This window comes from Lissotriton vulgaris, chromosome 3_1, assembly GCF_964263255.1.
Source record: "Lissotriton vulgaris chromosome 3_1, aLisVul1.2, whole genome shotgun sequence".
Taxonomy (NCBI): Eukaryota; Metazoa; Chordata; class Amphibia; order Caudata; family Salamandridae; genus Lissotriton; species Lissotriton vulgaris.
The window spans coordinates 758,134,118-758,144,984 of NC_141689.1; the positions used below are offsets into that span (position 1 = coordinate 758,134,118).

General features: G+C 48.3%; 1 protein-coding gene across 1 annotated transcript; it reads left to right on the plus strand.

Annotated features, from left to right (window-relative positions):
• Positions 1-7,674: 7,674 nt before the first annotated feature.
• On the plus strand, positions 7,675-10,122 carry LOC147727002 (uncharacterized). Its single transcript, XM_086963029.1, has one exon. It carries the CDS (start codon positions 7,675-7,677, stop codon positions 10,120-10,122), a length of 2,448 nt encoding a protein of 815 aa, XP_086819155.1.
• Positions 10,123-10,867: the final 745 nt, after the last annotated feature.

A 10,867-nucleotide genomic window follows, 5' to 3' on the forward strand; every position in this document is an offset into this window, starting at 1 on the left:
TTCAGCCCGGCTTACTTGAATCCAGTGGCAAAGTGAGCAAGGGACTCACGTCTGAGCATACCCTGCCACACTTATGGTGGCCAAAAGCATTACAAAAGGGGGTGGTGATGGACGGAGCATCTGAATCAATCAAACAATCACACCCAGTCAAAAGATCTGGGTTTAATCCATCACCGTTTTTTAGCCCAATCTGCCACCCCAGTTCAGACATGGCTATATGCAAATCAGTCTGACCCTGTGCCTCATGGGAACAGTTCAGCCAGAACTGCCAAGCCATGTCTTCCCTGGACCGGAAACAAGCTTCCGAGGACCGGTTTCTGGCATTCCAGCCGTCTTCAGCCCGGCTTACTTGAATCCAGTGGCAAAGTGAGCAAGGGACTCACGTCTGAGCATACCCTGCCACACTTATTGTGGCCAAAAGCGGTACAAAAGGGGGTGGTGATGGACGGAGCATCTGAATCAATCAAACACTCACACCCAGTCAAAAGATCTAGGTTTAATCCATCACTGTTCTTTAGCCCACTCTGCCACCCCAGTTCAGACAAGGCTATATGCAAATCAGTCTGACCCTGTGCCTCATGGGAACAGTCCATCCAGAACTTCCAAGCCATGTCTTCCCTGGACCGGAAACAAGCTTCCAAGGACCGGTTTCAGGCATTCCAGCCATCTTTAGCCCGGCTTTCTTGAATCCAGAGGCAAAGTGAGCAAGGGACTCACGTCTGAGCATACCCTGCCACACTTATGGTGGCCAAAAGTGGTACAAAAGGGGGTGGTGATGGACGGAGCATCTGAATCAATCAAACACTCACACCCAGTCAAAAGATCTGGGTTTAATCCATCACCGTTCTTTAGCCCACTCTGCCACCCCAGTTCAGACATGGCTATATGCAAATCAGTCTGACCCTGTGCCTCATGGGAACAGTCCAGCCCGAACTGCCAAGCCATGTCTTCCCTGGACCGGAAACAAGCTTCAGAGGACCGGTTTCTGGCATTCCAGCTGTCTTCAGCCTGGCTTACTTGAATTCAGTGGCAAAGTGAGCAAGGGACTCACCTCTGAGCACACCGTGCCACACTTATGGTGGCCAAAAGCGGTACAAAAGGAGGTGGTGATGGACGGAGCATCTGAATCAATCAAACACTCACACCCAGTCAAAAGATCTGGGTTTAATCCATCACTGTTCTTTAGCCCACTCTGCCACCCCAGTTCAGACATGCCTATATGCAAATCAGTCTGACCCTGTGCCTCATGGGAACAGTCCAGCCCAAACTTCCAAGCCATGTCTTCCCTGGACTGGAAACAAGCTTCCGAGGACCGGTTTCTGGCATTCCAGCCGTCTTCAGCTCGGCTTACTTGAATCCAGTGGCAATGTGAGCAAGGGACTCACGTCTGAGCATACCCTGCCACACTTATGGTGGCCAAAAGTGGTACAACAGGGGGTGGTGATGGACGTAGCATCTGAATCAATCAAACACTCACACCCAGTCAAAAGATCTGGGTTTAATCCATCACCGTTCTTTAGCCCACTCTGCCACCCCAGTTCAGACATGGCTATATGCAAATCAGTCTGACCCTGTGCCTCATGGGAACAGTCCAGCCCGAACTGCCAAGCCATGTCTTCCCTGGACCGGAAACAAGCTTCTGAAGACTGGTTTTTGGCATTCCAGCTGTCTTCAGCCCGGCTTACTTGAATCCAGTGGCAAAGTGAGCAAGGGACTCACGTCTGAGCATACCCTGCCACACTTATGGTAGGCAAAAGCGGTTCAAAAGTAGGTGGTGATGGATGGAGCATCTGAATCAATCATACACTCACACCCAGTCAAAAGTTCTGGGTTTAATCCATCACCGTTCTTTTGCCCACTCTGCCACTCCAGTTCAGACATTGCTATATGCAAATCAGTATGACCCTGTGCCTCATGGGAACAGTCCAGCCCGAACTGCCAAGCCATGTCTTACCTGGACCGGAAACAAGCTTCCGAGGCCTGGTTTCTGGCATTCCAGCCTTCTTCAGCCCGGCTTACTTGAATCCAGTGGCAAAGTGAGCAAGGGACTCGCGTCTGAGTATACCCTGCCAAACTTATGGTGGCCAAAAGCGGTACAAAAGGGGGTGGTGATGGACGGAGCATCTGAATCAATCAAACACTCACACCCAGTCAAAAGATCTGGGTTTAATCCATCACTGTTCTTTAGCCCACTCTGCCACCCCAGTTCAGACATAGCTATATGCAAATCAGTCTGACCCTGTGCCTCATGGGAACAGTCCAGCCAGAACTTCCGAACCATGTCTTCCCTGGACAGGAAACAAGCTTCCGAGGAGCGGTTTCTGGCATTCCAGCCGTCTTCAGCCCGACTTACTCGAATCCAGTGGCAAAGTGAGCAAGGTACTCACGTGTGAGCATACCCTGCCACACTTATGGTGGCCAAAAGCGGTACAAAAGGGGGTGGTGATGGACGGAGCATCTGAATCAATCAGACATTCACACCCAGTCAAAAGATCTGGGTTTAATCCATCACCGTTCTTTTGCCCACTCTGCCACCCCAGTTCAGACATGACTATATGCAAATCAGTCTGACCCTGTGCCTCATGGGAACAGTCCAGCCCGAACTGCCAAGCCATGTCTTCAATGGACCGGAAACAAGCTTCCGATTACTGGTTTCTGGCATTCCAGTCGTCTTCAGCCCAGCTTACTTGAATCCAGTGGCAAAGTGAGCAAGGGACTCACGTCTGAGCATACCTTGCCACACTTATGGTGGGCAAAAGCGGTTCAAAAGTAGGTGGTGATGGACGGAGCATCTGAATCCATCATACACTAACACCCAGTCAAAAGATGTGGGTTTAATCCATCACCGTTCTTTTGCCCACTCTGCCACTCCAGTTCAGACATGGCTATATGCAAATCAGTATGACCCTGTGCCTCATGGGAACAGTCCAGCCCGAACTTCCAAGCCATGTCTTCCCTGGACTGGAAACAAGCTTCAGAGGACCGGTTTCTGGCATTCCAGCCGTCTTCAGCCTGGCTTACTTGAATCCAGTGGCAAAGTGAGCAAGGGACTCACCTCTGAGCATACCCTGCCACACTTATGGTGGCCAAAAGCGGTACAAAAGGAGGTGGTGATGGACGGAGCATCTGAATCAATCAAACACTCACACCCAGTCAAAAGATCTGGGTTTAATCCATCACTGTTCTTTAGCCCACTCTGCCACCCCAGTTCAGACATGCCTATATGCAAATCAGTCTGACCCTGTGCCTCATGGTAACAGTCCAGCCCAAACTTCCAAGCCATGTCTTCCCTGGACTGGAAACAAGCTTCCGAGGACCGGTTTCTGGCATTCCAGCCGTCTTCAGCCCGGCTTACTTGAATCCAGTGGCAAAGTGAGCAAGGGACTCACGTCTGAGCATACCCTGCCACACTTATGGTGGCCAAAAGCGGTACAAAAGGGGGTGGTGATGGACGGAGCATCTGAATCAATCAAACACTCACACCCAGTCAAAAGATCTGGGTTTAATCCATCACCGTTCTTTTGCCCACTCTGCCACCCCAGTTCAGACATGACTATATGCAAATCAGTCTGACCCTGTGCCTCATGGGAACAGTCCAGCCCGAACTGCCAAGCCATGTCTTCCCTGGACCGGAAACAAGCTTCCGATTACTGGTTTCTGGCATTCCAGTCGTCTTCAGCCCGGCTTACTTGAATCCAGTGGCAAAGTGAGCAAGGGACTCACGTCTGAGCATACCTTGCCACACTTTTGGTGGGCAAAAGCGGTTCAAAAGTAGGTGGTGATGGACGGAGCATCTGAATCCATCATACACTAACACCCAGTCAAAAGATCTGGGTTTAATCCATCACCGTTCTTTTGCCCACTCTGCCACTCCAGTTCAGACATGGCTATATGCAAATCAGTCTGACCCTGTGCCTCATGGGAACAGTCCAGCCTGAACTGCCAAGCCATGTCTTCCCTGGACCGGAAACAAGCTTCCGAGGACCGGTTTCTGGCATTCCAGACGTCTTCAGCCTGGCTTACTTGAATCCAGTGGCAAAGTGAGCAAGGGACTCAGATCTGAGCATACCCTTCCACACTTATGGTGGCCAAAAGCGGTACAAAAGGGGGTGGTGATGGATGGAGCATCTGAATCAATCAAACACTCACACCCAGTCAAAAGATCTGAGTTTAATCCATCACTAATCTTTAGCCCACTCTGCCACCCCAGTTCAGACATGGCTATATGCAAATCAGTCTGACCCTGTGCCTCATGGGAACAGTCCAGCCCGAACTTCCAAGCCATGTCTTCCCTGGACCGTAAACAAGCTTCTGAGGACTGGTTTCTGGCATTCCTGCCGTCTTCTGCCTGGCTTACTTGAATCCAGTGGCAAAGTGAGGAAGGGACTCACGTCTGAGCATACCCTGCCACACTTATGGTGGCCAAAAGCGGTACAAAAGGGGGTGGGGATGGACGGAGCATCTGAATCAATCAAACACTCACACCCAGTCAAAAGATCTGGGTTCAATCCATCACTGTTCTTTAGCCCACTCTGCCACCCCAGTTCAGACATGGCTATATGCAAATCAGTCTGACCCTGTGCCTCATGGGAACAGTCCAGCCCGAACTTCCAAGCCATGTCTTCCCTGGACCGGAAACAAGCTTCTGAGGACCGGTTTCTGGCATTCCGGCCGTCTTCAGCCCGGCTTACTTGAATCCAGTGGCAAAGTGAGCAAGGGACTCACGTCTGAGCATACCCTGCCACACTTATGGTGGCCAAAAGTGGTACAAAAGGGGGTGGTGATGGACGGAGCATCTGAATCAATCAAACACTCACACCTATTCAAAAGATCTGGGTTTAATCCATCACCGTTCTTTAGCCCACTCTGTCACCCCAGTTCAGACATTGCTATATGCAAATCAGTCTGACCCTGTGCCTCATGGGAACAGTCCAGCCCGAACTGCCAAGCCATGTCTTCCCTGGACCGGAAACAAGCTTCCAAGGACTGGTTTCTGGCATTCCAGCCATCTTCAGCACGGCTTACTTGATTCCAGTGGCAAAGTGAGCAAGGGACTCACGTCTGAGCATACCCTGCCACACTTATGGTGGCCAAAAGTGGTACAACAGGGGGTGGTGATGGACGTAGCATCTGAATCAATCAAACACTCACACCCAGTCAAAAGATCTGGGTTTAATCCATCACCGTTCTTTAGCCCACTCTGCCACCCCAGTTCAGACATGGCTATATGCAAATCAGTCTGACCCTGTGCCTCATGGGAACAGTCCAGCCCGAACTGCCAAGCCATGTCTTCCCTGGACCGGAAACAAGCTTCTGAAGACTGGTTTTTGGCATTCCAGCTGTCTTCAGCCCGGCTTACTTGAATCCAGTGGCAAAGTGAGCAAGGGACTCACGTCTGAGCATACCCTGCCACACTTATGGTAGGCAAAAGCGGTTCAAAAGTAGGTGGTGATGGACGGAGCATCTGAATCAATCATACACTCACACCCAGTCAAAAGTTCTGGGTTTAATCCATCACCGTTCTTTTGCCCACTCTGCCACTCCAGTTCAGACATTGCTATATGCAAATCAGTATGACCCTGTGCCTCATGGGAACAGTCCAGCCCGAACTGCCAAGCCATGTCTTACCTGGACCGGAAACAAGCTTCCGAGGACCGGTTTCTGGCATTCCAGCCTTCTTCAGCCCGGCTTACTTGAATCCAGTGGCAAAGTGAGCAAGGGACTCGCGTCTGAGTATACCCTGCCAAACTTATGGTGGCCAAAAGCGGTACAAAAGGGGGTGGTGATGGACGGAGCATCTGAATCAATCAAACACTCACACCCAGTCAAAATATCTGGGTTTAATCCATCACTGTTCTTTAGCCCGCTCTGCCACCCCAGTTCAGACATGGCTATATGCAAATCAGTCTGACCCTGTGCCTCATGGGAACAGTCCAGCCGAACTTCCAAGCCATGTCTTCCCTGGACCGGAAACAAGCTTCCGAGGACCAGTTTCTGGCATTCCAGCCGTCTTCAGCCTGGCTTACTTGAATCCAGTGGCAAAGTGAGCAAGGGACTCACGTCTGAGCATACCCTGCCACACTTATGGTGGCCAAAAGCGGTACAAAAGGGGGTGGTGATGGATGGAGCATCTGAATCAATCAAACACTCACACCCAGTCAAAAGATCTGGGTTTAATCCATCACCGTTCTTTAGCCCACTTTGTCACCCCAGTTCAGACATGGCTATATGCAAATCAGTCTGACCCTGTGCCTCATGGGAACAATCCATCCCGAACTCCCAAGCCATGTCTTCCGTGGACCGGAAACAAGCTTCCGAGGACTGGTTTCTGGCATTCTGTAGTTCTGAAAAATTCTGGACTCGTGCAACAAACTTTGTCGTAGCATGACAATTTTTATATCAAAAGACCGATAATGACTAGTACACTATGCACAAGCATTTTCCTCATAATCGAGTAACGATTTCACTTCGAAATCGTCATTTTCGTTTCTGAACCCTTGGGTTCCATTTTACGCTTGACGGCCATTTTGTGAGTTGCCCTTCACATAGGCTTGTAGCTACAGTTGAATTCGATATCAAAGGACACATACACCTTAGTTGACTTTTCTGTGACCTGGGCAAGCTGGAACCATTGCCCCAGGCCACACCTGTTTGGTCAGTCCCTCTCCCAGTGGCCGAACAAGATAGCATCAAAGCACAACAGGCCATAAACTGTTTCCATCGCACACACACCCCGCCCAAATCTTACTCACACCTGTCCCTGCTCTTTTCTCTCCTTTTCCTTTATGATGAGGAGGAGCCCGGTTTTATTGGGGGTACACCGATATCTGATGAAAATGTTGGGCCTTGCTGGGTAATTTGCTGTGGGCTGGACGAACTGGAATGTGGACTTGTCATCATGACTCTGCCTTTTTCTTTGTAGTAAAAATATGTTAATAGCCCACTGTAAATCTAAGAATGTTTGCACTGTAATTCTAAGAATGCTTGCCTTAAGCTTAATATTCTTTATAAAAAGAGAAGCCTGGCTCTGTTACTGTTGAGCAGTCTCCTGAGAATATACACACCGTGCTGTTGTACTTCTAGGACGCTTGTTACTTGGTTGCAGCCAATAAATTCGATCTTGACTTCACCTAGAAGACTCGTGTTTCTGTGGTCTGAATCAGAAAAGTACTCGAGGTCTTTGGGTGTTGCCCCTGACACCGCTGGGTTACCGGATCAGTACCGGTTCTGAAAAACCCAGTACCTCAGTTGGCGCCCAACGTGGGGCGATATCAGCGGTACCGGTCCAAGCCTGAGGTTCGTGAGGAGCTTCGTGTGAAAATTCTGGAGGAAGGCCGCCACTTCATCGACCCCTGCATGTTGACGTGGTCCGAGAGTCTTTGCTGCGAGGTTCTCCGCTTCCCAACGGCTACAAAGGACTGCTGCCCTGGCTGTCGCCCTGATTTGGACCCTTGATGTTCAGTAGAGCGAAACGATAGACGAGTCTTCTGGTGAAGCCATCGATACCTCAGTTAAGTATAAGTGGAGCGTCTCCCAGTCCTTAGTTTGTTTAGTGTCCCTTCGGAACCACTTTGATTTGGATCTTGCAAGCGCCAAGGCCGAAGGACTCGTGTATTCACGAGAAAATCGTAATCGATAATCCTTTGAAGTTTGAAGCTAGACTAAAGAGCGAAGATGCCTGGTCTTAGCAGACTTGGAAATTTGTTTTGTCTTGGTTGTAATAATAGGGACTCCCGACTGGAGGACTCGTGTCCGGTTCCTCCGATTGGAACTCCAACCTATGAACTATATGTGAAACATGGGGTAGGCCCCATCACATACAATGAAGTATGGATCAAATACACCAGAAAGGACGGTGTTTTAAAATGGCCCCAATATGGTAGTTTTGATACGGAATTCCTAGATAATCTCGAAGTTAAACTTTTTAAGAAAAAATCCCGACCGGCGATGTTTGACTCTTTCCGCCTACGGCGTAAGGAGGCCAAACAAAAGGAAATTAAATTAGCGAAGAAAAATAAGAGAGAAAGGGGTATCTCAATAATGCAAGCTGCTATGCAGTATAAAGACAATGAAGAAGAACAGATGAGTGAGCAGTTGCACAGGCAACGTAAAATGGTAATAGATAAATGCTACCCAGTTTTGCCGCATCTTCAGCAGGAATCAGCAAAAGAGCTTGGAAAAGATCCCCTAATGTCGCATTTGTTAAGCTCACCACCCCCCTATGCGCAAAATGCTACAGCACCTCTACAACCTTTAGTTGTGCAACCCATGGTTGTTATACCTCCTGTTCCTCCACAGCACCCACCAGCTATTCTTCAGCTGGCTCCTATTCCTCCGGTGCAGCCTTCCCAAGGGTCACCGGCCTTTACACCTGCTCTTCCTATACTTCCTGCAACTTTAACTACTGTATCGACTACCACTCCTGGTACTCCTCCTCCCACTGCTTCTGCATCTGCCTCGTCTCATCCTGCCTTCCCACTTGTCTTTTCATCGACTTCTCCGTCTGTCCGCCAGAGAGTGGCAGGCACTGTTTCTAGTCTTCTACATCCTTTGTTTGGAGCGGCAAGTCCGGCTCACGCCTCTGGGCACAAACAGTTGCGTAGCCAACAGCCTGATTCTAGGGAGAAAGAAACGTTAAGTCATTTGGCACATAGATGGGTGACTAACCCGACAATATATGATCTAGAATCTATTATGGATGTCTTCCATCAGTGGGAAGCATCAAAGCAGAGATACGTCTTTGAGAAAATGTGTGTTTTTCTGTGCGAAGATTTAGAGGAAAGTGATTTGGACTCTAATCCGCCCGAGTTGAACCATGTACGGTTTGAATTTTCAAAAGGCACAATTGTGGGTTTGGATGTTAGGAAAGCAGTTGCGACTTTGTTGTCATTTAGGACTGAAGATGTTTCCAAGTCGTTGTTTGAGTCTGATTCTTCTACCAAAAAGAAGGGAAGACAATATCCCATGAGAGAAGTTCCCCCAAAATGGAGGGAGGGGGACCTAGCAGCTAACCCACCTATTCAGCCTCATTTTCAGCGTGTGTGGGTACATGTCCCATGGAAGCGAGCTGAAGTATTAGCCCTTAAGCAGACATTGCCCGATCCCCGCAAAAATCCTGCAGGGTATTACAAGGAATTGTCGCAGACTGCAGGTTCATGCATTATGAATTTAGCCGATATTGATATGTTATTTGGGAATGTTGTTCCACAGCCTTTATGGGGAAAGATTCGTCATACAGACCATAATCAGGAATTAGGCGACTCATGGGCTAATATTGCTGCTGCAGATGCCCTACAAATTGGTGGTGCTAAACCTGAACCTTTGGTAGCAGATCTCCCTGGTAGGATCATTGATTACATGAAAACTATAATGCCTGCGATGCGTGTAAATTGGGATAAGTTGCCTGCGTGTAAGCAGAAGAAAGATGAAACAGTGTCTCATTTCTTCACCAGGTTTGAAGAAATATTTGTCGACCACAGTGGTCAAGATATGAGTACAGAAGGTGGTCAGCGACTGTTCGTCGATAAATTCGTGCACAATCTACTTCCAGATTTGTGTAAAAAGTTGAAGGATTCAGAGAGGTCATGGGCAGTTTCTTCTTCAGCACAGATATTGGCTACCGCGCAGTATTATGAAAATAGAGACAAAGATGAGAAAGATAGAGCAGAAAAGAAAACTAAAGAGTTGAAAACGAAGGTCCTGTTACAGCAAGCATATCTGCCACGTGGTGGTAGTGGTCAGAATAATGGTGGGCAGAATAACTATCAGAATGATTATAGGCAACCTCAACAGCTTCAAAAGCCAAGAGTAGAGTATACTCAGCCACGCGCTCCTGTAGGTCCCAATCAGTGTTCGTATTGCAAGGAAGAGGGTCATTTTAAGTATAGTTGCCCTATCCTGTTACAACGCGCAAATGGTGTGTCAAACACAAGAGGTAGAGGTGTTCAGCAAACACCTAGAGGTAGAGGACGCGGAAACGTCCCTCAGAATGCACGCTCCTTTCCACCTCAAAATTCTATGAATAGGTTTGATCAGCAGAATAACGCATCTGGTAGGACAGCTCAGTACTATGCTGATGATTACTACGCAGAAGATAAGTATATGGAAGGTAATGATTGCTAGGACAGCCATAGACAAAGAGAGGGAGTTGTTTCAGTTCCAGTAGATCAGAGTGGACCATACGTTGAGGTGATTACATCAGGTGTGTCAGAACCTTTTCTGTTGGATACTGGTGCTACTAAGAGTTCTATGATGCACTCAAAACTCCCTGGCGCAATTTTGTCTGGCGAAATGAATGTTTCTGTAGGTTTTTCTGGCGCCCCGGTTAGGAACCCGATTTCTAGTCCTATGTCCCTGTCTGTTGGTCCTTATGAATTCGAAGCACCCCTTATTCTGACAACAGGTTGTGGTGAGAACTTGTTGGGATTGGACCTGTTAAAAAGATTGTATGCAACTTTGTACTGTTCCCCTTCGGGAGTGCAACTTACACTAGGTAAGGAAGTGGTTTCTCCAATGTATTTGTCAAGGGATGAATTTCCGACAGAATTGTCATCTCTACCTAATATTCTTTGGGCTACTGGTCCTAACGATGTGGGTCTCTTGGAAATACAACCATATGTTGTGAGATTAAAAGCTAATGTTAGGATGCCACGAATTCCCCAATACAAAATTTCTGGTGAAGGAGAAAAAGCGTTGTTAGCGATCATTTACAATCTAATTGAAAAAGATGTGATTGAAGAGACAAGAGGCAACGTTTGCAATAGTCCTGTTCTGCCTGTTTTAAAACAAACTGATCCCTCTCAGCCACCTGTGTACAGATTTGTGATTGATCTTAGAGAGGTCAATAAAATAGTTGTGCCACAATTTC